This window comes from Scophthalmus maximus, chromosome 11 (genome assembly GCF_022379125.1).
Source record: "Scophthalmus maximus strain ysfricsl-2021 chromosome 11, ASM2237912v1, whole genome shotgun sequence".
NCBI classification, from domain to species: domain Eukaryota; kingdom Metazoa; phylum Chordata; class Actinopteri; order Pleuronectiformes; family Scophthalmidae; genus Scophthalmus; species Scophthalmus maximus.
In genome coordinates, this window is record NC_061525.1 from 11,799,095 (window position 1) to 11,826,438 (window position 27,344).

At 40.4% G+C, this 27,344-nt stretch overlaps 6 protein-coding genes across 6 annotated transcripts; all 6 read right to left on the minus strand.

Moving 5' to 3' along the window:
* Positions 1-25: 25 nt before the first annotated feature.
* LOC118299235 (extracellular calcium-sensing receptor) lies at positions 26-3,176 on the minus strand. The gene is made up of 6 exons (XM_035622773.2): positions 3,058-3,176; positions 2,639-2,924; positions 1,677-2,510; positions 1,323-1,544; positions 1,076-1,199; positions 26-924 (listed from the first exon to the last, which is right to left on the minus strand). The coding sequence occupies exons 1-6, from the start codon at positions 3,174-3,176 to the stop codon at positions 26-28; spliced, it is 2,484 nt and encodes an 827-aa protein (XP_035478666.2).
* Positions 3,177-3,672: 496 nt separating this feature from the next.
* LOC118299867 (extracellular calcium-sensing receptor-like) lies at positions 3,673-6,975 on the minus strand. Its single transcript, XM_035623946.1, has 6 exons — positions 6,768-6,975; positions 6,375-6,645; positions 5,477-6,280; positions 5,139-5,369; positions 4,884-5,007; positions 3,673-4,741 (listed from the first exon to the last, which is right to left on the minus strand). The coding sequence occupies exons 1-6, from the start codon at positions 6,968-6,970 to the stop codon at positions 3,828-3,830; spliced, it is 2,547 nt and encodes an 848-aa protein (XP_035479839.1). The 5' UTR covers positions 6,971-6,975; the 3' UTR covers positions 3,673-3,827.
* A 1,800-nt stretch (positions 6,976-8,775) lies between these two features.
* On the minus strand, positions 8,776-10,951 carry LOC118299866. The gene is made up of 4 exons (XM_035623945.1): positions 10,654-10,951; positions 10,160-10,447; positions 9,603-9,654; positions 8,776-9,478 (listed from the first exon to the last, which is right to left on the minus strand). Exons 1-4 carry the CDS (start codon positions 10,885-10,887, stop codon positions 8,817-8,819), a joined length of 1,236 nt encoding a protein of 411 aa, XP_035479838.1. The 5' UTR covers positions 10,888-10,951; the 3' UTR covers positions 8,776-8,816.
* A 1,377-nt stretch (positions 10,952-12,328) lies between these two features.
* On the minus strand, positions 12,329-15,761 carry LOC118299862 (extracellular calcium-sensing receptor-like). The gene is made up of 5 exons (XM_035623943.2): positions 15,479-15,761; positions 14,487-15,299; positions 14,152-14,379; positions 13,844-13,967; positions 12,329-13,743 (listed from the first exon to the last, which is right to left on the minus strand). Exons 1-5 carry the CDS (start codon positions 15,731-15,733, stop codon positions 12,830-12,832), a joined length of 2,334 nt encoding a protein of 777 aa, XP_035479836.1. The 5' UTR covers positions 15,734-15,761; the 3' UTR covers positions 12,329-12,829.
* Positions 15,762-18,529: 2,768 nt separating this feature from the next.
* On the minus strand, positions 18,530-21,456 carry LOC118299234 (extracellular calcium-sensing receptor-like). Its single transcript, XM_035622771.2, has 5 exons — positions 21,172-21,456; positions 20,178-20,990; positions 19,870-20,097; positions 19,650-19,776; positions 18,530-19,497 (listed from the first exon to the last, which is right to left on the minus strand). The coding sequence occupies exons 1-5, from the start codon at positions 21,424-21,426 to the stop codon at positions 18,578-18,580; spliced, it is 2,343 nt and encodes a 780-aa protein (XP_035478664.1). The 5' UTR covers positions 21,427-21,456; the 3' UTR covers positions 18,530-18,577.
* A 750-nt stretch (positions 21,457-22,206) lies between these two features.
* LOC118299750 (extracellular calcium-sensing receptor-like) lies at positions 22,207-26,618 on the minus strand. The gene is made up of 6 exons (XM_035623732.2): positions 26,425-26,618; positions 25,934-26,231; positions 25,014-25,805; positions 24,679-24,906; positions 24,421-24,544; positions 22,207-23,120 (listed from the first exon to the last, which is right to left on the minus strand). Exons 1-6 carry the CDS (start codon positions 26,511-26,513, stop codon positions 22,207-22,209), a joined length of 2,445 nt encoding a protein of 814 aa, XP_035479625.1. The 5' UTR covers positions 26,514-26,618.
* Between the last annotated feature and the right edge of the window lie 726 nt (positions 26,619-27,344).

Here is a 27,344-nt window from a genome sequence, read left to right on the forward strand (position 1 = left end):
AAATTAATAAATTATATTTTATTGTTCAAATCTTTGCCATGATGTGTTTCTTGGTATTTTTCTCTGGTTTGACCAATATTATGTAGCATTTAGGTGCAAAGATACAAATTAATAAGCCAAAGGCTGAGGACAAAATTGCGAACGTTTCCACAGCTACTGTGAACTTTCCAGGAGAACTGACATATGCAGGTATGAACGTGATCCACACTGCACAGAATATCAACATGCTGAATGTGATAAACTTGGCTTCATTAAAGTTATCGGGCAACTTTCTCGCTAAAAATGCCAAGACCAAACAAATGATTGCTAGGATCCCTATATACCCCAGCACTGAGTAGAAAGCAGCTTCAGAGCCTGTGTTACATTCTAAAACGATCTTCCTATTGCTGTATCTAAAAACCATGTCTGGGAAAGGGGGATCTAACTTAAGCCACAATATACATATCACAATCTGAATAAAAGTGCAGGAGCAAACTATGATTCTTTGCTGTGCAGGGCCAAATTTTCCTGAGATTTTGTTGCCAGGACATGTGGCTTTGAAAGCTGTGACAACAACAATTGTTTTCCCTAAGACACAGGAAATGCAGAGAGCAAATGTCACACCAAAAGCTGTGTGGCGGAGCATGCATGTCCAAACTGTGGGTCTGCCGATGAAAGTGAGGGGACAGAGAAAACACAAGAAAAGGGAAAACAACAGGAAACAGCTTAGTTCAGTGTTGCTGGCCTTTATCACTGGGGTTTCTCTGTACTTGACAAAAACGATCATGATGGCCAGAGACAGGGAGGCTCCCAGCAAGGATACAGCTGTGATAGCTATTCCCATTGGCTCGTGATATGTCAGGAATTCAACTGTTTTGGGAATGCACGCATCTTTCCTCTCACTGGACCAGTATTCTCGTGGACAAGGTGTGCAGTCTGCTGCACCTGATGAGGGTAAATAGAAAGTGCGAGTTCTCCATCTGGATTTTATGTTATTATTTAGTGGAAAATGCATTCGATTTTCAAGCAAGAAAATTTCAATTTATGCACACACTGAATACATATACTGGATTGTGTGTTTGTTTGTCTTGTCTACCTGTTGAGTTGGCTATAGTTCCATCGGCACAGGGGATACAGTCAAAGCAGCAGGTGGATTTTCCTTTAATTTGAGCTTTCCTGGTTCCTACTGGACAAACATTCGAGCACACTGATGAGGGAACCTGAGGACAAAAGGGCAGACATATATCGATTGAATGTCCAATTCAACAGAAAACATTATTTTTTTAACAGTATTTGAGAAAACATAAGCTTATAGCATGACAAAGAGGAGTCTTCGTGATTACCATTTTTCCTGTCCTCCACACTATCTCTTCCTCCCGGACGCTGAGCTTATAATCACCATTTGCAGCAGATGCAAAATGACCCAGTGACACATGTTGAACCTGCCCGTCTCTCAGCTGCCAGTTAATAATATCATAAGAAGCAGGAGGGTCCCCATTCTCATCAAATAACACATTATCCCCAAATTGATTTCTGAAATGTACCTTTTGTAGGTGAGCAGTGACCTGAGAAAATGAATAGGTAAATTGTTAGACATTTAAACATGTTCATAATAAGATAACTTCTATATAGATACATCAATTCATTAAGGTGTGTTTGAAGAGGATTGAGGGGATTTGACTTGCCCTATCTCTCACCTGTTTGGTCTGAATTTCTGATATATTCAAACATGGCCTCAGTGGTTTTTCTGCTGGTTGGTGGGCTGGTTGGCAAAATACCAGCTGATGTAGGGCATGTGCAATGGCATATACTGCTTTGTACACATTATAGGACACTCTGAGCTGTGTGACGTTGAAGAACATATCCTGAGAATATAGTAATGTCTCATTGCCTGTACACATTTCATTTGTTGCCTCCGTAGCTGAGTGCTCACCAGGTAAAACAGATCTACAGCCCACCATAATCTCCCAGAAATTCCTCACAAAGGCGCCACTTGGGTCTGCATGAGGGCTAATGCCTGTAAGAAATGGTTTAAGATTTGGAATAGCCATCTTCTGCACTACAAATCCTAAGGCTCCACCAAAAGCCTTGTAGATTTCAGGCGTGGAGGGTCTCGGTGCTGTTATCCAGGCCTCACTTGCAATCCACTGAATTCCAGTTATGTTCTGTTTTACTACCTCTTTCATCAACGGATAAAAGTCGCCTTCAGGAATAAAAGCCAGTATGACTTTGACTGTTGACTGCTTGATCATTTCCACAACATCCAGAATTTTATCCATAGTGTGTGTACGTAGAATTGTGCCGACAAATGCAATACAAACCCCAAGCTTCTTAACCTCTTCAGTGAAAGCCAGGATGCCATTCCGGCCATAATCATTGTCTGACTGTATGGCCCCAATCCACTGCCAGCCAAAACGTTTGACCAGAGCTGCCAGAGCTTTTGCCTGGAAGTAGTCACTGGGTATTGTCCGAAAAAATGTTGGGTATTTAGCTCTGTCACTGAGACAGGCACATGTTGAGAAGTAACTTACCTGTAAAAATATCATCACCAGAAGTCTGACAGTTTATAACAAACAACAACATACTACAGACGAAAAGTATAAAAGCATCAAATATCATGATTCTCTAATGCAATATAACATATAGTTGAATCCCTTACTATTGGCACTTGAAATGGTCCAAGAGTTCCAGCCACAGCTAAGGACTGAGATGATCCTGACTCTGCTATGAGGGCAGATATAGCTGGAGGACAAGTGGAAGTTGACTTTATCTCCTCTGGTCCACTGGCCAGTGTTAGTGCAGCACGTAACGTATTTGTAGGAGATGCACAAGAGTTAAGGATCCTATAACCAAGTGTTATGTTTGGCAGGAGAGTGGATTCTTTGTTGATTTCCTCAGTTGCAAATATCATCACTTGGGTCCATCTGAAAGCTCGCAGGTCAAATCTTAAAAAGGTTTCGGTGATGAATTAGGTTTTGAATCTAAGAGCTGCTGCTCTTCAGGCACATACAATGGCATGTTTTCAAGAATGGAGGAGGATGAATTAAGTATGGAAAAGTCAGATATATTATAACTTACCCCGCACACTTCACTCCAGGTGGCTCCCTTTCAAACGTGTAAATGCTGCGTATCTCTTTGTTGAAAAGTGGGAAAATTCCCCCTATCATTACATCTCCCTGTTTGAACAAACTTGGCATATCAAACCTAGCGAACTGTTCACAGCCGGACACCGTGTTCAGGAAGAGAACGGCCAAAGATGAGAGAATGGCCGTGTGCATGTTTGCTCTGCGTTTTTAAAAAAAAGAGATGAGGACACAGCACGTGTCGAATGCAGGTAGTTGCTCTCAGGTAGGTGCTCTCACCAAAGGTTGATTTATAATGCCACAGGGCACAGCAATCTTAGATTAGTAATTATGTTCTAACTCACACAAACACACACACACACACACACACACACACACATGGGGATCACACCAGTGTCATGTCCTGGTTCTGTCTTAAGAATCAATTTCTGGTCAAATCTAAACATTAATTTCTCACTGAATTTGCAGTATTTCTTTGTCTGTTCTACTGAAGTAAGTTCAATATGTTATTGCAGGTTCAAATATTTCTAATGATTTGTAATGGTTTACCTCAGATACTGTTAACTCTTTATAGTCTATAAATGTAGGAAAAATGAATATGACGTCTTGATTCGCTAGATTCACTTTATTCAGCACATCACAACAAGTCAGCAGGTCATGAATTAGATTAGTAGCTTGTGCATCTACAATATCAGACTGTGCAATGAAGCTGGTTTATTACACTCAGGACATCATTTATTGTAGAAAGCACTTTGAAACCATAGATTAAAGAGTTTGTGGTGGTATTTTCCCCATCAAATGTTTTTTCGTGTTTTGTTCTGGCCTGAAGATGATAATGTAGCATTTTGGAACAAAAATGCATGCCAGCAAACCAAAACTGGAGGCCAGAATAGCAAATATCTCCACAGCTACAGTGAACTTCCCAGGGGAGCTGACATATGCTGGGATAAATGTGATCCAGACGGCACAGAATATCAGCATGCTGAAGGTGATCAGTTTGGCTTCATTGAAGCTGCCTGGCAGCTTCCTAGCAAGAAAAGCAAGTATAAAACACAACAGAGCAAGCAGTCCAATGTAACCCAGCACGGCCCAGAACCCAACAGCAGAACCCAGGGCACACTCCAAGATTATCTTTTCTTTGTAGTACTTCATGTTCATCTTTGGGAATGGAGGGTTGGTTGTGAGCCACAGTATACAAATTACAACCTGGATGAAGGTGAAAGTTATAACACTGAGTCTCTGCTGTGTAGGACCAAACCATTTGATGACTGAACTGCCTGGAATAGTTGCCCTGAAAGCCATTAAAACAACTATAGTTTTCCCAAGGACACAAGAGATACAGAGGACAAAGGTGATTCCAAACGCAGTGTGTCGCAGCATGCAGGACCAGTCAGACGGTCGGCCGATGAAGGTCAGGGAGCACAGGAAACACAGCTTTAATGAGAAGAGCAGCAGGAAGCTCAGCTCGGAGTTGTTGGCTTTTACAATAGGAGTCTCTTTATGAGTCAGAAAAATGATTGACGTCAGAAGAGATAAAAATATACCAACACAGCCAAATCCAGTTAAAAGGGCCCCCATGATCTCTCCATAAGAAAGGTATTCAGTAGGTTTTGGAAGGCATTGGTCTTTCTTTTCATTTGGCCAAAATTCAGGTGGACAGATCAAACAGTCTGGTGAATCTGTGGGAGTTGTTAAATCACACAAAAATACAATCAGAACTAATATTTAAAATGCAATCAAACAGGTTTTCATCATTCTTTCATACTTTTGACTTTTCCCTACAACAATACACATAAAATTAAATTTGAAATAGTCTCTTACTTGTCTTATTACTAATTGTTCCCTCGGGGCACTCAAAGCAGTCGAAGCAGCACACAGGTTTACGCTTGTTAATTGCCTTTCGAGTCCCTGGTGGGCACGGCTCTCTGCAAACAGACCTCGGCACCTGATTAGGCAAAACAGAACAAACTTAAAAATGCAACAAAATGTTTTGTATATTACTGACAGTGCAGACTGCAATTCAGCTGGGAAAGGACCAACGTAAATGGAGTTTGAATGAAATGATGTTTACTTTACCTCATTACTGTTTCCTCCCCAGACTTTTCTGGCGTTGTCTTTAAGTTTGAACTTTTCCCCCTCTGGAAGAGAGGTGTCATATTGACCGATATTTACGATCTCAACTGTGCCATCTTCTTTCATTTGCCAGTTTACTAAGTCATACTGGGCAATCGAGTCACCATTTTCATCAAAGAAAACCTTGGCGCCATTCTTTGTTGTGAAGTTCACATACCTTATGTGCTCCAACACCTGTAGAAAGACAATCAGGACAAGCGAAAGAGATACAATCCAATAAATAACAAAGAAAGGAAATGTAAAAAATTATTATATGTCTGATTAAATATGCCAGAACTTACTAGTTTAGGCTGAACATCATTCTTTGTCACACAGGACTTTCCAGTGGTGGGATTTGAGCCGTTGTGACATTGCAATAGTGCATGAAGGGCATATGCCACCAAGTAAACAGCTTTGTACACATTATTCTCAGCCCTGAAATATGTCACGTCTGTGTAGTCACTGGAGACTGTGCGGAGATCTTCTGTGCCAGTGCACATAGTAGAGGTATTTGAGGGAGGGAAGCTGCAGTCAAAGAACGACTCCCAGAAAACTTTAATCATAGCACTCAGAGGTTCATCGGAAGGTTTCAAGCTGAGTAAGAATTCACCAAGCCCTGGTATGGATGCCCGAGGGAGGGCAAATCCCACAGCCCCCTGTAAAATGTTCTTCCTCTCATCAGAAGCCAGGTCTGCTTGGGTGATCCAAGACTCACTGCCAACCCACTGCTTTCCAGTAATGTTATACTTCTCTATTTTCGTCAAGAATGATCTGGTGTTAGACAAGGACACAAACAGCAGGACCACCTTTGACGAGGACCCACTCAGCGTCTCCACAATAACATTGAACTCTTTTTCAGATCTCCTTGAGTAAGGCAGTCTGTATTCAACACATATGCCCTCTTTCTCTGCTTCCTTAACAAATTCACTTGTACCCTTGTCTGAGTACGAGGAGACAGAGTGAATAATCCCCACCCAGCGCCAGTCAAAGTATTTCATAAGCTGCACCAGACCGATGACTTGGAAGCGGTCACTTGGCACGGTCCTGAAGAATGTGGGAAATCGCCTTTTGTCACTCAAACAAGCACAAGTAGAGAGGTAACTCACCTTCAAAGAAAGAAGACATGTTAAACACAACAAAGATGGAAATATAGATACATCTTGGGAAGTTTCCAGTTATTTCTCAGTCATGTCTTCTCACCTGTGGAATGGATAGTGGGCTTAGTATGTTGTTAATGTCTCCACTCACTCCAGAGGATGAATGGCCCAAGAGAGCCTGTACCCGACCACTGCAGCCCTTTGGATCCTCACCATTTACAGCTTCTACAGCTGCTCGAATCAGGTTTTCGCTCCCACAGCCATTGTACAGTCTGTAGCCAAGACTCAATCCAGGAAGAAGTTTAGTATCTCTGTTGATCTCCTCCACCGTAAACATCACTGTCCTTGCAAACTTCAGTTCCCTGTCATTCAGCCTGAAAACAGTGTTCACTCATTACTACTACATGTTGTTAGAGCTGATTGAGACACAGCAAATTGCTACTTCTCCATAACATAACATACACAGTTATTACATATTTTAAGCACATGTACTTACTTTTGGCAGTATGTATATGGAAATGACTGGTAGCCATTGTCTATCAATTTGCGTGTACTGCTCATTGAGAAAACTCCTCCTATGATGAGATCACCGTCTTTAGAAAATTCCCTGAACCCCGTCTGCCCAATCACTCTGCATGTTTGGTTTTCTGACTTAATCCCTGCCAGCACAGTGAATAAGATAATAGAGATCCAACCCATTATGACCCACCCTATCCTTTGCTGAATCTGCTCTGATCTGGGAGCTGACCTTTATAGGGTTTTTTTTCTACCATGAGAGAAACGTCACAAGCCTATGTTAGCCTATGTCCAATTCCCATAAGATTTTTTCCCCCACCGATCACTGAAACGGATCCTGCTGATTGACTAATAGAAAAAAACCTGATTTACCTTTTCTCCCAAAAAATATTGAATGTGCTGCATTGTACAGTAATGTATAAACAGTCATTCAAAGAAGGCTGCAAGCATTTGATTTAATGAAAGATGCTTGCATGTTACTTCATCAGTCTTAAGTGCAGACTTAGTATCAAACTGGAAATTACATTGTACAGTACCTAAAATACGACGAAGGCCAGACAAAAGATCATATTTGCTGTTGCAAGTAAGTGTATACATTTCTAGAAGACAGGGTTGACTTGAAATGTGATTAGCATTATAGAGTTGTTGTGTTTGTTTCAAGCATCTGCACAAATACACTCTGATTTAGTCCATTGACCTACAGGTGGCAGTATTAAGATCAATATGTGGAAATATCCGAGCAAAGCAAGGAAGAAGACAGCAAGCAAATAAACAGCTTAACAATTCTAGTGTCAAAATCTCAAGTAGGCTATCTTCAGATAATAACCCAGACTTAATTTATACAGCAATTAAATCCAATGCCCTTTGCAGTTTGCCTCTTATTCACCCGTTTTACACATACTCACTAATGGCAGAGGCTGTATACAATATGTGTGTGTGTGTGTCTGTGTGTACATACAAGAAGCTGCCTAATCATTAGCCCCATCATAAACATATTTCAAGGTTTTATTTCTCAATAGCTTGCTCATTTTCAAATGTATTGACATCAAACCACCTCTCATGTGTCTCACAGCTTTTAGTTTGTGAAAAAGGCCCTAGAAAAGCCCTCAGCATCCATATCAGTGAGCATGTGCTTTAATATGCATATTTCAAGGTTTCTTTCTCCATAGCTCACTCCTTAATTAAATTGTTGATGTCAAACCACCTCTCATGTGTCTGTGACATCTTCTCACAACTTTCACAGCTGTCAGTTTGTGTAAACGGCCTTAGCAAATCCCTTAGCATCCTTATCAGGGAGCATTTTGCTTTTGAATTTTCAATAGCTCACTCATTTATTAATTCAAAGTTATTTCAGTTGTTTACAGTGGTTAATAACAATAAACATTAGTGCATACAAACATACAATTTGGATTGTAGTATACAGTAATTAATTAAATTAATTGATTTACTGCCATGTGTTTGAATATAAATGAAATTGTATAATGATGTAATTGCATAAATTAACGTACAAGACATTAATGTTCAGAATGTGATGATGTGATAAAGGGCACTGTGTTATTTTCAGTAATAGTGTCTTAACTGTGTAGCAGAGCTAATGAAAACACATGCAGCCACAGACACTTATTATATTGAACTGTCATGGACATAAATCAGTGTTGGCTATTTCGTTAAAAGAAATACAAAACAATGCAAACTGAAAATGTTCGCAACGATTACCTTTGATTCAGCTGTTTAGGATCTCATTAAGACTGATCCACACTTTCAGATATTTTCTTTGTTACTTTATTCATCTGAGATGTTAAGCATATAGTTGCTTAACTTTAAATTATTATTCAAATTATTGTTCCAGTTAAAATGCTTCATGGAAGTGGGTTATTAAAACTGGGGTTTTAGATGGTGTAAATGTTTTTTATCACAAGGATCAAACAATTAGGGGAAAAATACATGATGAGTTTTACATTTTTTAATACACTTGTTTTTATCACATTATGACACCTTTATTGGTACAGAAAGTTTATGAAAAGTGAATTCAAATCAACCTGCGGATCTTAATATCCAGAATATACTTTGTTGGTATCCTTGAATTCTGAAGGCAGATTACCAGTTGCACATGTAACAGGACACTCAAAAAATTCAGTTTTGCCAGGATGAATTGGAGGAAGTTCAGAAGTAAGAAAAACATACAGTAAGAAGTAGCCAGTAGCTCCATCTGCCTTAACAAAGACCAGGATCTTTGTGTTGATCCAACATTACCCTCAACAAGTATGTCTTCAATCCACTGTTTCACGTTCCTATTTAAAGAAGAAAAGCCACAGAGTAACAACACATTAAAAGGCAGAGCCCTAAACTGCTGTTCTGACAGACATAACAGTTTCATGACATTGTGTGCAGCCCTGCAGAGGAGTAACACAGGCACAGTTGTACCCAAAGCACAAAAGAGGTAGACAGTAACAGAGATCCTGACAGTGATGCGGGACCACTCTGAGGGCTGGTGGATGGTGGCTGACGGTGAAAAGGTGTGCGACATCAGGCTTAAAAGCAGCACCATTGTGGAGTTACTGTCGCTAACAGGACTGACACTGTTTGGTGATATTTTCATTCTTCTCATGTAGGTTCCAAGCAGTAACACAGCTGTCAGAAAAAATCGCCCAACCCATCTGCTGCTGTCCGGCTGCACACTCTCCACCCTGCCTGTGTGGACGGTGAATTTGATGCCATCAACAGAAAATAAGTTAGCACTTATTGAGTAAATGCTTAAGAATATTTAAACATACATATTTTTTGTAGGGAAAAACATCTTTCTTTTGTATATTACCTGAGAGAAATGCATCTTTTGGACATAGTGTTGTGTAGAACTTTGACAGCATCTGTTGATATGAAAATTTGTTACAGCACAGTCAAATCACAGATTAATGCAAATACAGGTGGGTGATAAGACAATATATAATGTATTCCTTTTTTTCTTTTTCACTGTGGTAACTGTGTCATGTATTGGATTACCAAATATATGCATAGAGATATAAATTCCCAAATTGACATTCCCATTTGGTTATTTTTATCTTCAAAGGGGTTCTCAAATGAATTTCTGGGGGATGTGTAAAATAATAAAATACTTCTGTGCAACAGGCATGCACATGTACACAGCAATGTCTTTCCTCTGATATCAGCAGATATCTTGAAAACAATCAACCTTGAAGATTGCATACCTGGCAAAGCTGGCATGGTTTGAATACATCTGGTCTAACAGTTTACTGCATTATTTTTGTATTTATACAACTCCCCCAGCAGCGATGAACACTGATAAATCTGTGAAACACATTAATGTTTAGAAAACGAAATCAAACACTTATGGTAAAAAACAAAAGTTAGAACCTGAACACAGCAGATCCTGACGCCAGCCGCTTTCGACTCGTCAGAGGACATCAGGCTCATTTGGTTCTTAGATAGTATGAAGATGAATGTAGGCCCAAATTCTCTGTACAAAACACCTTGCAGATTTTTTAACTCAAGGTTGCATGATTTACAGATGCAGATACAAAGCGTTGTTTTCCAGCGGTCGTCTATAACAAGGGTAATGATGTGTTCCGCAGATCTCCGGATAACAGATGAAGCACAGATTCTTTTGTAATTCAAATCTGCGCTCTCATTATGGATCTCTATCTGTATGAAAGAATTTATAGATGAAACATATTATGTTAATTATACATTTTACATTCATACAGATACATTTGCAGAAGGAGAAATACCTTTTCTGCACAAATGGGAATTGGCAATGGAAACATTGCAAATACTGTACTAAATTCAGATTCCGATTTCATTTCACATGCAATGTCATAATGTGATAACTGTCAAGCACTCATGCTCACCTCCATTGTAAGTAAAATACAGCGGGTCTTTGACTGGAAATACACCAACAACTGCTGAACTTGACATTTGCAGACATGCCTGTTTGGCTTCTCTCCATTCATAGTCTCCTTCACTCCTCCAAAAGGATTCACACAACCATTAAAGAACATAACGTCCACAAGTAGACCAGGAAAGAAAGTGTACACTTCTGTGATCCTGTCCTGTGTGAAGATCATCTCCATGGCTGCACTCATTTCAGGAGATCTAAACAAATGTCAGTTCATGAGTACATTGTCACATATTCAGAACACCTTATTACTGTCATCCGTTGCATTTTTTCCCCAACCACTCATCATTTGTAGCCATACATGAGCTTCAGATCCAACAATGCAAGATGAAAAGCATAATAACCCAACCGTGAGACTGTTATTATGTTTACAATTAGAGTAAATTACTTTAAATTGTAATTGACTCATAAAAGATCCTCCAGAGATTGTCTAATTGTCTTTTGAGGGGTGTTAAAGACCCCATGATTCAGGCTGGTCCCTCGCTTAAGCATTATTAAATCACAAGCTAATTGCTGATTAAATTGTGGGATACCACACTGGGGTATCTGCATCTTTAACAAAAAAAGACAGAAAAGCAAGTCAATGAGCAAGATACACATGGAGGAAATCTAGAAAGCATCGGACATTTTACCAACAATTTACTCACCTCTCACATGTCAGTGTCAGTTGTGTTGTGTCATGAGTAACAGCGTTTTTATATGATGCACTTGAACTGCAGCCCTTCGTCTCGTCATCATGCCCATACTGAGTGAGCTCAGCACGCTGGTCCAGGCTGAGCCATGTGCCAGTGGACACCATCCAAGCCAACAGTGTTAAGAAGACAAATGTGACTGTTGTCATCTCAGAGTCTCGCCTTTGGCACCTTCACGCCGGTTGGTAGGATGTGTTTTATAGCTTCCTCTCTTCTAAACAGTTGTAGGAGGCAACTTATTGGGCCATTCTCATAGGTACATGCAAATTTTTATTTCTTTTTTTTTTTTGGGCATAGGACTGGAAGGATGTTGGACAGAATTAACCTTTCGATATTGCACATGAGCCCTGTTTCCAAATAATGGTCACTTACTGTTCACAAACAGCAATTTTATTAAGGCCCTTGAGTTTTACTGATTCCGTAAACTCGCACCAGATACTGAGTGCATTGTCCAGTGCACACAGTTTAGGCATTACATATTAAAGACAGCATGTGTCATGTGAGACATGAAATATGTCAAAATAAATGTATTACCATTATACAGTGAGAGAGCACCTTATTAGGTACACCATACTAATACAGGTACGGCCTCCCTTTGCTCCCAAACTAGCCTCAAAGGCAGATTGTCATCTGCCTATTCATGCTGCCAAGTGCCCGTTCTACCACATCATCATGCCATACCAGACATGGTCTTCTACTGCATTGGGCTCAGGATTTCATGTGTTGTACTTTCTGAGATATTCTTCTGCTCACCACGGTAACGTCTGAAAAGAAGAGGAGGCAGTTGTTGACAAAGTTTTATTCGTGCTCCACATGCGTCTGTATTTATGGATGTATTCACCCGCATGCAGTGTTGCCGTGTGACCTACATTTCAATAAATGACGTGATGCTGATAATGTATATTTTTATTTACGTATACAAGCAAATAAAGGTCAAATGCCAAGGAAATGTTACTCAATAATCCACAAGCCTTCTAGGGTAAGAATTATGACAGCAGAAATAAATCAATGTGTGTCAGAGATGATCTGTGAAAGATACAGAAAACATGGTCTTTTAGAATAAATCTCAAGAGTCTGATTCAAGATTTGATTAAAAAACCCAAATTATGTGAAGTGTTAATGTAAAAACTTCCATTCAGGAGCAGTTTTGTTGACATTACAGTATATTGTGTTTGTTCTCCTGAAGGAGTAATTTAACAAGAAGGGAAATTGCTCAACATTTCTTAACATAACAGAATTCACAAAGATTATTTATTATTTACTATACACAATGGATGACATCTTTGCTAGTATTTCAGGAAAAACGCTTGGTTCCTTTACATTATTGAGGGAAGATTTAATTGTAGAACTTTGATAGCAGCGGGCGATTAATTAAAATGAGAAAATAATTTGAAAATTAGAACATTTTAAAAAGAAATGAATGACAACAATGTGAAATCAATATTGAATATCCTTTGTTTTTCCCATTATATGCTTTTTGGTATTTTGTTCTGGTTTCAATAAGATTACATAACATTTGGGGATGAAAATGCAGAAAAGAAGTCCATAACTGGAGGCTAGAATAGCAAATATCTCCACAGCCACAGTGAACTTCCCAGGGGAGCTGACGTAAGCTGGGACAAAAGTGATCCAGACTGCGCAGAATATCAACATGCTGAAAGTGATAAATTTGGCTTCATTGAAATTATCAGGTAACTTCCGCGCCAGAAAAGCGAGTACAAAACATAACATAGCTAAGAGTCCTATGTATCCTAACACAGCCCAGAAGCCTATAGGTGATCCCAGGGCACACTCCAGTATGATTTTATCCTTATAGTGGTTCATATTTTTGAAGGGAAAAGGAGGATTGATTGTCAGCCAAAGTATGCAAATTACAATCTGTATGAGGGTGAACGCTAGAACACTGAGTCTCTGTTGTGCAGGTCCAAACCATTTCATAACATTTCTGCCTGGAAGTGTAGCTTTAAAGGCCATTAATACCACTATAGTTTTCCCCAGAACACATGAGATACAGAGGACAAAGGTGATGCCGAATGCAGTGTGTCGCAGCATGCAGGACCACTCAGACGGTCGGCCGATGAAGGTCAGAGAGCACAGGAAACACAGAGTCAAGGAGAAGAGCAGCAGGAAGCTCAGCTCAGAGTTGTTGGCCCTGACAATGGGAGTTTCCCGGGAGTGAAAGAACACTAATGCTATCATACTTGTCAAAATTGCTCCCAGCAAACAAAAGAATGTTAAAATCATCCCCATCAACTCAGCATAGGACAGAAATTCAATTTCCTTCAAGATGCACGTGTCTCCTCTGGTGTTCGGCCAGTAATCAGTAGGACATTTGAAGCACTCCACAGAGTCTGTTTTTAAAAGAGACAATGAGGTTGATTAGATCAAAGGGCTAAGTTTGTTGTTGCGTGTTTATATAATGTTTGAAATTTCTCTTTTTCTTAATCCAACCTGTAATGTTGCTGATTTCTCCTTCTGCACATGGTATGCAATCGTAACAGCAAACAGGTCTTCCCTTCTGCAGGACTTTGCGTTTTCCTGGAGGGCAGCTCTCGCTGCACACTGACACCGGCACCTGGTGCATGAGTATGTGGAGGAGTGTTCATTATGTATCTTATTGGCGCACATGTGCAGCATTCAATGACGTTATGAACCATTTTATGTGGATTATGGTTATAAGTTGATCATTAAATATTGTGAAGTAAGACATTGTGACTGACAACCCAGAAATGTGACAACAAAGCAATATGAATGTGTACCGTATGACTTCCTCCACTCCAAACTATCTTCATGTCATTCAATGTAAATTGACGCTCGCGGGGCAGAGTGGCGTCAAAAACACCGACTGTGGCAACATGCATGGTCCCTGAAGATACATGCTGCAAATTTATGAGCTCATATCTTGCTTGTGGGTCTCCATTCTGGTCAAAAGTCACTCTCTCCCCCTGACTTGTTGTGAAGTTGATATTCTGTAAATAATGTAGCACCTGTATAGAAGAGGGAGGAGAGACTCTCTTTATATTTCAATTTAGATCTGAGTTTTATGGGACATATTAAAACATCAATAAACTTTTTTTTCATTTTTCCTCCTCACCTGCCATGGTTGAATGTGTTTGGGGTCAGCACAGCTCCCATTATAGAAAGGGCCCCTCTTCTCTTCACACATGACCATGTCATGAAGAGCATTAGCCACTGCATAAACGGACTTGTACACATTGTTTGTGAATCTCAGCTCTGAAACATCTGTGAAATATGATTTGGCATTCTGCAAGCTCTCATAACCGCTGCATGGCTTTCTTTGAGTGCTAGTGTTGTCACTCAGAGAGCAGCCAAAGGAGTCTTCCCAGAAGTCTCTGACAAACTGACTGTGAGGGAACTGGGAGGGGTGGACCCGCCTCAGGTGCTCCTCCAGTCCTGGGATCTGAGCTCGGCTGACGACGAAGCCCAGAGAGCCCACAAGGATGCTGTGTCCCTCACTGTCGGTCAGAGAGTGATCTGTGATCCAGGCATCGCTGCCAACCCACTGCAGTCCTGTAATGTTCTGTTTGTACAGCTCTGTTGCCAGCACTTTAACCTCTCTGTGGGACATGAAGGCCACGATGACTTTAGAGGTGGAGTACCTCACAGTTTCTACTACTTTGCTTAACTCACGGACAGGACCTGTTTGCTCGAATGCCTGGTAATATTCGATGCATACCCCCTCTTCTCGTGCAGCTTGCGTAAATGTAGCGATGCCGTTGATACCATAGTCATTTTTATTACTTATTGCCCCCACCCAGGTCCAGCCAAAGAGCCGGACCAGCTTTGCCAAGGCTCTGCTCTGGTGGAGGTCACTCGGAATGGTTCGGAAGAAGGATGGGAATTCCTCCCTGTTGCTCAGACATGCACAGGTTGCAAAGTGGCTGATCTGTGACAAAGTTAAATACAACAGATATTTGTTCATCAAGTGAAACGATTAAAAATGTGTCAAATACTAAGTATCTATATAATTAGACAAGATAATTAAGATGCTTTTTGAAATCTATAGTTAGACATATCCACAATCATTTCAACCCGGATGACAGTGATTAAAAGTAAAATATTTACCACTGGAATCTGAAATCTTCCTATAATCCGAGCGAATCCCACCGTGGGTGCAGAGGCCGAGTGGCCCAGTACAGCCAGGGTAGTGTCAGCCGTGGTACAGTTCCACTCGTCTATGATCTCCCTCTGCCCAGTGGTTGAATCTACAGCGGACTTGATAATGTTTGTCATTCCACAGGAATTGTATATTTTGTAGCCCAGTGTATGATCCGGGAGAATTGCAGGATCTTGATTTATTTCCTCGATTGCAAAGATCATGGTCTGGGCAAATTTGAACTCTCTTACATTGATGCTAGAAACAAAAACGGAATGGTTTGATTTGCACAGAAATGTTTTAAAGAAGAAAAGGCGTTATATAACAATATCAAATTTAAAACATACTTACTTCAGGCACTTTGGTGGATCGGGTAAGGTTTGAAACGTGGGCACGCTGCCTCTGTAACCAGTGCGGAAGGTGAAAATGCCACCTAAGGAGAAGTGGCCAGCCTTGGTCAGCTCTGGGGGTTGTACAATTCCCTGCAGCCGACACACAGGAGTCACCCCCCTGAGCAGAAGAAGAAGGAGGGCGAGCTTCAACAGAGGCATCGCTTCCCTCTTCAGGCAGCTTTTTTCAAACATGGTCCCTCCTGCACTCTTTATACCCTGGATATGCACGTTCAACCTAGGTCATGTCCATATGTGGATCTGCTGCTTCAGAGTGTAAAGTCCTCCAGGGAAAAAAAAAATGATGTGGACAGTATACAAAGAGTATGCAATATGTGTACTGAGCGGGTTCTGTGGAGCTGTTTACATGTCAACTGTTTAATGATTCTTCAGGTCATAACACAATTATTTAACAAGTCCGTTTCTATTATTATGGAACTATTGTCTTGATTTACCAACAGTAATCAAACAAATAATAATCAAGTTGGTTATAACAATAGACATTGAGGATAACTTTTTGTGGTAAATGATTGAGTTAAAAGAGAATTATTGTCACAGCCAAGCCACTCTACTCTTTGTCGTAGTCAAAAGACATGATGTAGAAATATTCCAGTATTGTATGGCAAGTTAGTTGATCCCATCTCCACTACTAACAGCAATATCATACCACAAACTCACAAATGTGACATCACATGTTCATTGATCTGTAGCCAAACAATGAACTAATCAGGCACAGTAACAAACTGTGTGTGTGTGTATAAATATGTATCAACTACTGATTTATTTAGTTTAAATGTCATCTGCACAAATGCACGGTAGGTTATACACAAAACAATAAAAATGTTATGCATGACAGCAGTGGTGGACTAAAGGTTAAAGAAGCAAGCTTGCAACCAAACTGGTACAATTGTCAGTATGGCAGGATTTCCTCATCAACATCTCAGTGGTGCCCTTGATTGTAACCCAAAACCCAGCAGTGGAGCCGGCAGGTCAGTCTGTGACTGTACAGCTTCAGCTTCAAAGTGTTAATGTTGTCAAGTGTGCGGATGTGATCAAGACATTCCAATAAAAGAGAGGACAGCAAATGTTCCTTGGTGTCACGCAGGCCTAGCTTACTGTACCTGGAAATTCTAACGTTCAGATGTCCAAGGTGAAATGCATTTGTTTGGGATAGAAAACATCCTCCAAAAAGCTAAGATTTGGAAAATATTAAATAATATGGCCCAATGGCGATTTAGGGTCAAATAATCAGGAACAATAGCTACCATAATACTATGTAATAGATTTCTAACAGGCAAAAACAATGCCATGGTAGTGTTGACCTCAAAGCTGAGAAAAAAAGAAAAGAAAAGGGGAGGTGGAGATGGATCAAAACAAACCCTTAATCATTAAAATTGAGCATGTACATGTTGTGACAAAGGTGTTAATTAGTATAGACTGTGTTTTTTTCTGCTTGAAGAAATAAGCCACCTGTTGTTGACACCTGTGTATGCATGACGGGGCCTTATTGCAGTTTTCCCACAAGAGTCAAACCACAGGGTAATAAAGTCAAGTGCATAACAGATGGAGACTTGTCTTATTCTGTTTTTTTCTCTCGTTTTTTTAGTGTTGTTTTTGTTTACATATGCAACCCTTGCATCATGGTATGTGTGAACTTGTAACAGAGTCACCACATTTTTTTTTCACGTGAGTGGCATTATGGGTATGGATTGCAGGCCTCATGCTTTATTGACGCTTAACAGAACAATATTGTAGGAGAGCTATCATGGTTTAGAAGTTTTAGTTGTTTATAGTAGTTTATCTGCAATAGGGATGTTTTTTTAGATCAGTGTCGTATTAGATAATGGTGAATCCTGATTTCTAACTGCTAGTGGCCTCAATTCAAAACCACATTCCAAAACACTGAGGCCATTAATAGGCCCAACATGCTCTGCACAATGAACCTGACCTCATGTTGCAGGCCAAGATGGGGCAACCAATTCAGGGAACCGCTGAAATGTGTAAAAGTACGTTATGAGGATTGGCAGACAAAGGCAAACTACAGAAAGCTGACAAAAGTTGAAATTGTATTGCTTACTAAGGAAAAACATCATCGAAAAATCAAATATAACTTCATGAGTTACATGCCTAGCTTTGTATTCATGAAAAGCTTGGCTGTTGGAACTTGTACTTTATTGTATGTTTGCTGTGATGAATATTGATAATAATTTTATTAGGTAAAAAAAAGATGCACTGTAAAACCGCAGGCTGCAGTACTGAGCACTAATCCTACAAATAAACTTGCTGTATATTTCTCACACTATAATATTACTTGTGTGGTAGATGTAATGTCTGGTGAATAGATCTGTTTATAATATGAATAAGGGCCCTAGAATTAATTTACCAAATTCAAATTGTTGGAAACTCTATTACTATTTTCATTTTATTTATTTTGTGAGATAGGGAAATACAACATCAGAAGATGTATATGTGCATGGACAGTGTTCACTAATTTCCCCCTTTCTTATTTTATTTGCAGTATAAATATGTGAAAGAACAACAGAGTCATTTGAACATGATGAATATTTATTTAATATGATTTATTCACAAACAAATGTAGAAGCACATATTATAGTTTGGTCAAAAGAAAAAACTGCAGTAAAGGAAAAATAATTACTTGAAAAAATGATGTGACTGTGGTCAGTAACGTATGTCAGAATTAGATGTCTTTCCCATTATATGTTTCCTCGTGTTTTGTTCAGGCCTAAACAGAATTATAAAACATTTTGGGAAAAAAATGCAGAAGAGTAGCCCATAGCTGGAGGCCAGAATGGCAAATATTTCTACAGCCACAGTGAACTTCCCAGGGGAGCTGACATATGCTGGGATAAATGTGATCCAGACTGCACAGAATATCAGCATGCTGAAGGTGATCAGTTTGGCTTCATTGAAATTATCGGGTAGCTTTCGAGCCAAGAAAGCGAGTAAAAAACATAGGAGAGCCAAGAGTCCTATGTATCCCAACACCGCCCAGAACCCGACAGCTGATCCGAGATCACACTCTAAGATAATTCTGTCCTCATAAAGAAGCGGATTCTTAAAAGGAAATGGAGGGCTGATCGTCAGCCACAGTAAACAAGTTAAAACCTGTATAAGTGTGAAAGCCAAGACACTGAGTCTCTGCTGCGCAGGCCCAAACCATTTCATCACATTTCTGCCTGGAAGTGTGGCCCTGAAGGCCATTAATACCACTATAGTTTTCCCCAGAACACATGAGATGCAGAGGACAAAGGTGATGCCGAACGCAGTGTGTCGCAGCATGCAGGACCACTCAGACGGTCGGCCGATGAAGGTCAGAGAGCACAGGAAACACAGAGTCAAGGAGAAGAGCAGCAGGAAGCTCAGCTCAGAGTTGTTGGCACGTACTAGTGGGGTTTCTTTGTGGCAGTAGAAGACTATTGTCGTGATCATCGTTAAATAAACTCCCAGTAATGAAAACAAGGCTAACAGTGTTCCCAGGATTTCATCATACGCCAGGAATTCTATTGCTTTGGGGATGCAGGCATCTTTTTCGTTGTTCGACCAATATTCAAGTGGACATTTCATACAGTCTACTGAATCTGCAAAAATGAAAAACAATACAGAGAAATGTGTAAGTTAAATGTCATGGTTTTGGAGGTCAACAGCCACGAAATATCTGGGTTCCTGATTTTTGTTAATTTACAACAAAATGAATACAGATTTACTGTCAACAGTAGTCTACAGAGTTTACCTGATAAATTACTGATCTCTCCAGCTGGACAGGGGATGCAATCATAACAGCAGACTGGCCTTCCTTTTTGGAGGACCTTACGAGTACCTCTGAGACAGCTCCTACTGCAGACTGACACAGGCACGACCTGTACAGAAAAATAAAATTAAAATAAGTCAACATCCATATTAAGGTTTTTGAATGTTTCATTAATCACAGCACAGTTAAGTCTCCACTTTACCTTGCTGAGCTTATTTCCCCAGTTGACTGGGATGTTGTTCATTATAAACTGATGACTCTCTGGAAGAGAAGCATCATAGAGGCCAACTGTCACTCCTTCCATGGTTCCTTTGTTTGTCAGTTGTAAGTTGATGAGTTCATATCTTGCAGGCGAGTCTCCGTTATTGTCGAAATAAACTCTCTCCCCTCCCCCAGTGGTGAAATTCACAGTGCTGAGATGTTTCACAACCTAGTTAAGAAATCACGCAGTGATTAAATGACAGATTGCTGCTGTTATCACTCTGTGACTGTCGACTGCTGGTTCCTCACCTGCCATGGCTCAATGTGTTTGGCATCAGCGCAGCTCCCAGAAGCAAAAGGTCCTTTACCATCCTCACATTTAATCAGGTTGTCAAGAGCATGAGCCACTGCATAAACTGACTTGTACACGTTGTTAGAGAATCGCAGCTCGGACACATCAGTGAATGTCGACTCAATGTTTTGTAGGCTCTCAAAGCCGCTGCATGGCTTTCTTTGTGTGTTTGCAGTTTCATTCAGAGAGCAGTCAAACACATCCTCCCAGAAATCTCTGACAAACTGACTGTGGGGGAACTGCGAGGGGTGGAGCTGCCTCAGGTGCTCCTCCAGCCCTGGGATCTGAGCTCGGCTGACAGTGAAGCCTAGCGCACCTTCCAGGATGCTGTGTCCCTCACTGTCGGTCAGAGAGTGATCTGTGATCCAGGCCTCACTGCCAACCCACTGTAGCCCTGTGATGTTCTGTCTGTACAACTCAGTTGCCAGCAACTTGATTTCTCTGTGGGACATAAAAGCCACAATAACTCTGGAGGTGGCATGCTTAATAATCGTTATTATTCTCTGTAGACTTTCAAGTGGACCTGACGATGAAATGAATTCAGAATACTCAATGCAGACTCCATTATCTTGTGCATTTTGAATAAATGCAGCTATGCCTTTGCGTCCATATTCATTATCCACAGCTATAGCCCCAATCCAGGTCCAACTGAATAGCCTGACCAGCTTTGCCAGGGCTCTGCTCTGGTAGTAGTCACTGGGAATTGTTCTGAAGAAGGTGGGATACTCTCTCCTGTTGCTCAAACAAGCACAGGTGGCAAAATGGCTGATCTGCAATGAAATACACATTTGACTGGAAGAAAAAGAGCCTACATTTAATATTCTAGCATTTGACCTCTCAAATTCATCTTATAGCTGTAATTTTGACAGGAATAATTGTGAGTACTCTGCACCCCAATCAGCCAATATTAAATGACACCTCAGAATAACTTTAATGATCTGTCTTACTTACCACAGGTATATGAAACCTTCCAACAACTTGTTCAAATGCAATAGTTGGTCTGGATCCCGAATGTCCCAAGATGGCTTGCACTGTCTCACCTCTAGTGCAGTTGTCATCACTGACTTCTCCTTCTATTCCACTCACCAGTGCCAGTGCAGCTCTCAGTATGTCCATGGCTCCGCAGTTATCATATATCTTGTAGCCGAGTGTAACATTGGGCAGCATTTCGGGATTTTTGTTGATCTCATTTATGGCAAAGATCATTGCTTGAGCAAATTTGAACTCTCTAAAATTGAAGCTGGGATGGTGAAAGAAAAATAGTGTAAAATAATTAATCAGGGTGTTATTGTCTTAAATACAGTGCAAAACATAAAAAGACAAATTAAGTATTTTAAATATACTATATAAAGCCTGGACAATACATACTTTTTGCACTTTCGTTCTTCTGGTATTATCTGAAATGTGTTCGTTACATAATCCTGCCTTGTGCGAAATGAAAAAATGCCTCCAATAACAAGGTCGCCATCCTGGGCCAGTTCTGGTGGTTGTGCTGAGCCTCGCAGGCGGCACACAGAGTCTCCCTTCCCAATTAGCAGAACCAAGAGGAGTAACCTCGACAATGGCATAGCTCCGCTGTGCTGCAGGCCAGGTCAACCAGCACTACCTCTCGTGGTAGGGCTTTATGCACCTTCAACAACAAGGAGGGGTTGAACTCAAGCCTCAGGAGACTACACCAAACAAATTAAGCTTAGGATGTTTTTGTCTGTCAAAATGTACATTTTATTGTTTGATTACACTTTGCAAACTGCATTGAATGTTGTGAAATCCGCTAGGAATTAGCTGTATGTGTACTTAAAAATAGATGTTGTTAAATGCTGTTATCTCAATGTGCTATGTTGCAAATTAATTAAGTGATACGAGAAGAGTGCAATACAAGTCTTCAGTCAAATGAATACAGCTGTTTACTTAAGCTTAGGTAACAAATGATTATATAAACATTAAAATAGCACTAGAAGGCCTTTGCTACCACGTTTCTGTAACTTCTCAGAATGATTTCAGTGCCACCTTCCCCATCATATTCTTTTTTGTATTCTTCTCTGGTTTCAACAAGATTACATAACATTTGGGGATGAAAATGCAGAAAAGAAGTCCAAAACTGGAGGCCAGAATAGCAAATATTTCTACAGCAACACTGAACTTCCCAGGAGAGCTCACATAAGCTGGAATAAAAGTGATCCAGACTGCGCAGAATATCAGCATGCTGAAGGTGATGAATTTGGCTTCATTAAAGTTATCAGGCAACTTCCTCGCCAGAAAAGCAAGAATAAAACATAAAATGGCCAGAATTCCTATGTACCCAAGAACAGCCCAAAACCCTACAGCTGAGCCCAGAGCACACTCCAGGATGATCTTGTCCTTGAATTCTTCAAAATTCTTCAATGGAAAAGGAGGAGAAATTGTTAACCACATGATACAGATAGCAACCTGAATGAGAGTGAAAACAAGGACACTGAGTCTCTGCTGTGTAGGTCCAAACCATTTTATCAAATTACTGCCTGGAAGTGTGGCCCTGAAGGCCATTAACACCACTATAGTTTTCCCCAGAACACATGAGATACAGAGGACAAAGGTGATGCCGAATGCAGTGTGTCGCAGCATGCAGGACCACTCAGACGGTCGGCCGATGAAGCTCAGAGAGCACAGGAAACACAGAGTCAAGGAGAAGAGCAGCAGGAAGCTCAGCTCCGAGTTGTTGGCCCTGACTATGGGGGTTTTCCTGTGTCTGAAAAAAATGAACGCCACAAAAGCAGTCATGCATGTTCCAAATAGGGACGCCGCAGTGAGCAGTGTTCCCATAATATCTTCATATGAAAGAAACTCTGCCTCCTTCTTTACACAAGCATCTCTTCTCTCATTTGACCAGAATTCAGGATGGCACCGCACACAGGCGACAGAATCTGAAAAGTAGAGGTAAAGCAGGTTTGAGACGTCAATGCATGTGAGACATACACTATATGATTACCAGAGGATAGCTGGACAGCTGTGGGACAATTCCTTTGGCATGATCATTTATAATTTGGTCCATAAAGTGCTGCAGGGATGATATATTTTTTGAAGGCCAACCCAGAAGTTAGCATCTCCCTGGTTCCCATGAAAATCCACAGGGATTTTTCCATTAGCTTTCAAAATATTTTAGGAAAATATGACCTCTGACAAACAAAAGAGGTCAGATCTGTTTAGCAAAATAATCGTTAAAAATTGAAAGAACTTTTAATGATTTCTGAAGCCTAAATACAATGTTAGGCCATGAAAATACTACACCACTGTCCCATGACTTCAACATCACAATCATTATGCTTCCAACCGCTTTCAACTTCTAATTTAATTCAGCGTAGTTGCCACGTCTTTAAAAACCTTTTTCTTAGAAAGTTAGCAATAGCTTAGAAGAGCACATTATAAACACAACAAGGCAACAAGTACAGATTAGATCGGCTTTCAAGTTCGGCTTGTAATGTTTAATGTGTAATGTTGCTGAGATAAATTCATTTAGCCAGTTATTGGCAACTGGCTAGGACACGTTAATACTTAAAAACATCATGATATTTACTGATGTATTTCATATTGCAGAATAAATGTCTTGAGCTTTAGTTAATCACAGACTTTATTTCAGGGATCTAATCATAAATCTGTTCAAAAACCCTATCGACGCTGAAACCAGGGTGTGAATAACATGTAAAACTTAGACATGTTATCCAATACATGATGGAGTGTTGCTGAGGTTTTTCAATGTACATTTTTTAAATAGTCTGAGTACCACAATCACAATTGTATTCAACCTTAATACATATGGAGTTGGAAACAACATAAAAAACATCAATCTGGAATTTTAAACGTTTTCAGTAAACATAAAAACAATGTCACAAGAAATCTAGAATCAAATAAATTCTTCACATGGGTTCTTTAATTTTTATTTTGAGTTGCCACTATATACGTATAATCTATTTAGGTGATTACTGGAATTTCACTGTATTTCTGACACTGTATTTGTTTGATATGTTGGATTCATTAATAATAGTTTGATATATTTGGAATAAAAAATACTATGAAGTGATAATGCATTCCCCACCAGGTAACCTTCCTTGTTTTAGAAATTAGAAAAAACAAATAAATACCCTTTGTTAGGAGAGGTGTGTGGCCGTGGCAGATTTGTTTTGTGGCACAGTAAAGAAAAAAGCTTTGCATTGAATAGTACTAGACCTGTGATGTTGCTTATTTCTCCCTCTGCACATCTTATACAGTCAAAGCAGCAGACAGGCTTTCCTTTCTGGAGAACCTTCCGGGTTCCTGGGGGACATTTCTCACTGCACACTGACACGGGCACCTGCATGAACAAAATGTCTGTGAGAAAATGCTTTAACCTGTATACTTGATGCATTCAAATCAAACATTTTGATGCAGTGACAACTATACAATTATAGTATAGATAATAATTGAAGTGGCGACATGGTAACTCACCCGTTTTGAGTTCTTTGCCCAAATTAAAGACTTATTTTGCAGATTAAGCTGATTGTCGGTCGGTAGCGATGCATCATAGAGACCAACTGTCACAAAGTCCACAAAGCCATTTTCTGTTGGCTGCCAGTTAATGATTTCATATTTTGCTGCTGGGTCGCCATCCTCATTAAAGTAAACGTCAACGCCTTCCTTTGTTTTGAACTGAATATTTCGTATGCGCTGTAAAATCTTAGAAGATGGTTCACGATTAACACATTTTAGGTCTATTGGCTCAACAGCACAACAGACTAAATATTTAGTGTTTAGTGAAGTATTTTTCTTTATTTTGAACTCACCGTGAAGGGATCAAGCTGCACCTTGTTGTTGCATGTGTCATTACAGCCAAGAATGCCATGAAGTGCATGAGCCACAGCATACACTCCTTTGTAGACATTGTTAAATATAGGCATGAGGGACATATCAGTGAAGCTGTTATGAACTCCAGTCAGATCCTCATGTCCAGTACATTCTCTCTGATTCCCTGTTGACTTTGAGCGCTTGAACTTACAGCTAAATAGCATCTCCCAGAACTCTCTTACAATGTCATTGCTAGATGAATTGAGTGGCTTCACATCCAATATGAACTCTCTCATGCCACTGACATGTGCTTTTGGGATGGACAGACCTATGGCACCATCCAAAATGTGATGCCTGTCCATTTCTGCAATTTGGGAATCAAAGATCCATCCTTCACTGCCAACCCACTGGTACCCAGTCAAGTTGTGGTGGGACAGCTCATGTATTAGCACATCCATATCCAGGTGAGAGAGGAAAGCGACAATCACCTTGGATGTGGAAACCTTGATAATGTCAATTACCTTTTGTATTTTGTCTGGCGGATCTGTTCTAAAGAAAGACACAGAGTACTCCAGACAGATGCCCAGCTGCCGTGCAGTTTCGGTGAATGTAGCCATGCCATTATTACCATAATCATCATTGGTTCTAATAGCTCCAAGCCAAGTCCAACCAAAGTGCTTGACTAACTGGGCCAGGGCTCTGCTCTGGTAGTAGTCACTGGGTATTGTCCTGAGGAAGGATGGGTACTTGGTTTTATCACTTAGACAGGCACAGGTGGCATAGTGGCTGATCTAAATAAAAAAAAGAAGAAAAAAAGAAATGACCTCCCAACATGAATCCTTTATACAGTCAATGAGCTCTGAGCAGCTGGAACTGTAGATACTCTAAGAGAGTAATTTCTCACAAATGTAATACATACCAGTGGGACATGAAATGGCCCAATGACAGTAGCTATAGCCATGCAAGGAGAGGAAGATGTTTCCCCCATAATGGCCTGCATCTGTGCAGGTCTGGTACATGGTGCTTCAGAGCGGGCAGATACAATTTCATTACCATTTGCCAGAGCCAGTGCAACCCTCACACTTCTGGCGATGGAGCCACAAGAGTCATACATTGCATAGCCCAGAGAGATACCAGGCAGTAAGTCTGTGGCTTTATTTATCTCCTCAATGGCAAAAAGCATAGCCTGGGCAAACTGGAACCCTCTGAAATTCAAACTTCATGCAAACAGTTATAAATAGTCACACTAGCACTAGCAGTTGAAATAGAAACAATAGCCCAATAAATGAAAGCCCCTGATGATATTAATGCACACAAGCTGGTATATTTGTCATTCTAGTCTTAGTTTAATAACCCCTTTCTCTAACCACTTCCTCTTAAATCTAAATCGATTTCTACAGAACAATTTACCTGGTGCATTCCAGTGGCAGTGGTTTGTGCATGTAGGCATCCCGTTTGTCTTTCCAGCTGCTGTGAAAAGAAAAGATTGCCCCCAACATGATGTCGCCATCCTTAGATAGCTGAGGGTTCTCTGGATCCCCTCTCTGCCTGCACACCGGCTGCTCAGCCTGAGAGAAAGATGCCACCAACAGCAGCTGTAAAAGTGCCCACCCTTGCTCTGGCCACCTTTGTATGGACGTCATTCTGTGTTAGAGAACTAAACCCCTTGGTGACATAACGTGTACCACAATGTACTTGCACTGGTATTTATATATTTTTGAGCAGCTTAAAAAAATATAGTAAAACAGTGATGTTTCATCTCTCTGGAGCTGCAAGGTGGGGCGAAAGGAGGGAGGGACCCAAAGAGACATTGAGTTTGTGGCTATAGCCGACAATTAATATCTGTTGTGTGTGTGATATCAAACATGATATCACACATCATTTAAAAAATCAATTTCATATAACAAAGTTTCATATAACAAAAAATTCATATTACCAATTTATAATCCAATTTACACTTGCCCTTGCACCATTTGTCTGTAGCATACAGAGCAATGACAATTCACAACCTTGTGAGCTTTAGAGAGCTACTGTATACATGTACTCTATAGGGCTGGACTGGGACCAAGTGTTGGCCCAGGCAGCCCACTACCATCAGTCAGACACCACCTGCCAGTGCTCCATCCTTGCCCTCTTACATATGTGCACCTATTGTACTACCTAAACCACCACAAAGCTGAGTGAAAGTGCAGTGGGCAAGTGTACCAGTGTATTCACTCCACTCTTGACAAACTCTTATAAAAATATAAAGTATAAATACATATGTATAAAATAAAACCTTTAAAGTTGTAAACAGCACAGCAACAGAATTAAACAAAATAAATCAAGGA

What these genes read in the sequence shown, in the direction of transcription:
- LOC118299235 (XM_035622773.2), bottom strand. Translation starts at nt 3,176, where the DNA reads ATGCCAAGTTTGTTCAAACAGGGAGATGTAATGATAGGGGGAATTTTC. An exon ending in CCTGGAGTGAAGTGTGCGGG is followed by an intron (nt 2,925 to 3,057) that starts GTAAGTTATAAT and finishes AACCTTTTTAAG; the next exon opens with ATTTGACCTGCGAGCTTTCA. An exon ending in CAGAAATTCAGACCAAACAG is followed by an intron (nt 1,545 to 1,676) that starts GTGAGAGATAGG and finishes TCATTTTCTCAG; the next exon opens with GTCACTGCTCACCTACAAAA.
- LOC118299867 (XM_035623946.1), bottom strand. Translation starts at nt 6,970, where the DNA reads ATGGGTTGGATCTCTATTATCTTATTCACTGTGCTGGCAGGGATTAAG. An exon ending in ATGATGTTCAGCCTAAACTA is followed by an intron (nt 5,370 to 5,476) that starts GTAAGTTCTGGC and finishes GTCTTTCTACAG; the next exon opens with GTGTTGGAGCACATAAGGTA. An exon ending in AACAATTAGTAATAAGACAA is followed by an intron (nt 4,742 to 4,883) that starts GTAAGAGACTAT and finishes CAACTCCCACAG; the next exon opens with ATTCACCAGACTGTTTGATC.
- LOC118299866 (XM_035623945.1), bottom strand. Translation starts at nt 10,887, where the DNA reads ATGAGTGCAGCCATGGAGATGATCTTCACACAGGACAGGATCACAGAA. An exon ending in TCAGGATCTGCTGTGTTCAG is followed by an intron (nt 9,655 to 10,159) that starts GTTCTAACTTTT and finishes TCATATCAACAG; the next exon opens with ATGCTGTCAAAGTTCTACAC. An exon ending in AAAAGATGCATTTCTCTCAG is followed by an intron (nt 9,479 to 9,602) that starts GTAATATACAAA and finishes CCGTCCACACAG; the next exon opens with GCAGGGTGGAGAGTGTGCAG.
- LOC118299862 (XM_035623943.2), bottom strand. Translation starts at nt 15,733, where the DNA reads ATGATCTTTGCAATCGAGGAAATAAATCAAGATCCTGCAATTCTCCCG. An exon ending in GAAGATTTCAGATTCCAGTG is followed by an intron (nt 15,300 to 15,478) that starts GTAAATATTTTA and finishes ACTTTGTCACAG; the next exon opens with ATCAGCCACTTTGCAACCTG. An exon ending in AGAAATCAGCAACATTACAG is followed by an intron (nt 13,744 to 13,843) that starts GTTGGATTAAGA and finishes TTTTAAAAACAG; the next exon opens with ACTCTGTGGAGTGCTTCAAA.
- LOC118299234 (XM_035622771.2), bottom strand. Translation starts at nt 21,426, where the DNA reads ATGATCTTTGCCATAAATGAGATCAACAAAAATCCCGAAATGCTGCCC. An exon ending in GAAGGTTTCATATACCTGTG is followed by an intron (nt 20,991 to 21,171) that starts GTAAGTAAGACA and finishes ATTTCATTGCAG; the next exon opens with ATCAGCCATTTTGCCACCTG. An exon ending in AACACATTGAGCCATGGCAG is followed by an intron (nt 20,098 to 20,177) that starts GTGAGGAACCAG and finishes TTTCTTAACTAG; the next exon opens with GTTGTGAAACATCTCAGCAC.
- LOC118299750 (XM_035623732.2), bottom strand. Translation starts at nt 26,513, where the DNA reads ATGTTGGGGGCAATCTTTTCTTTTCACAGCAGCTGGAAAGACAAACGG. An exon ending in CTGCCACTGGAATGCACCAG is followed by an intron (nt 26,232 to 26,424) that starts GTAAATTGTTCT and finishes GTTTGCATGAAG; the next exon opens with TTTGAATTTCAGAGGGTTCC. An exon ending in GGCCATTTCATGTCCCACTG is followed by an intron (nt 25,806 to 25,933) that starts GTATGTATTACA and finishes TTTTTTATTTAG; the next exon opens with ATCAGCCACTATGCCACCTG.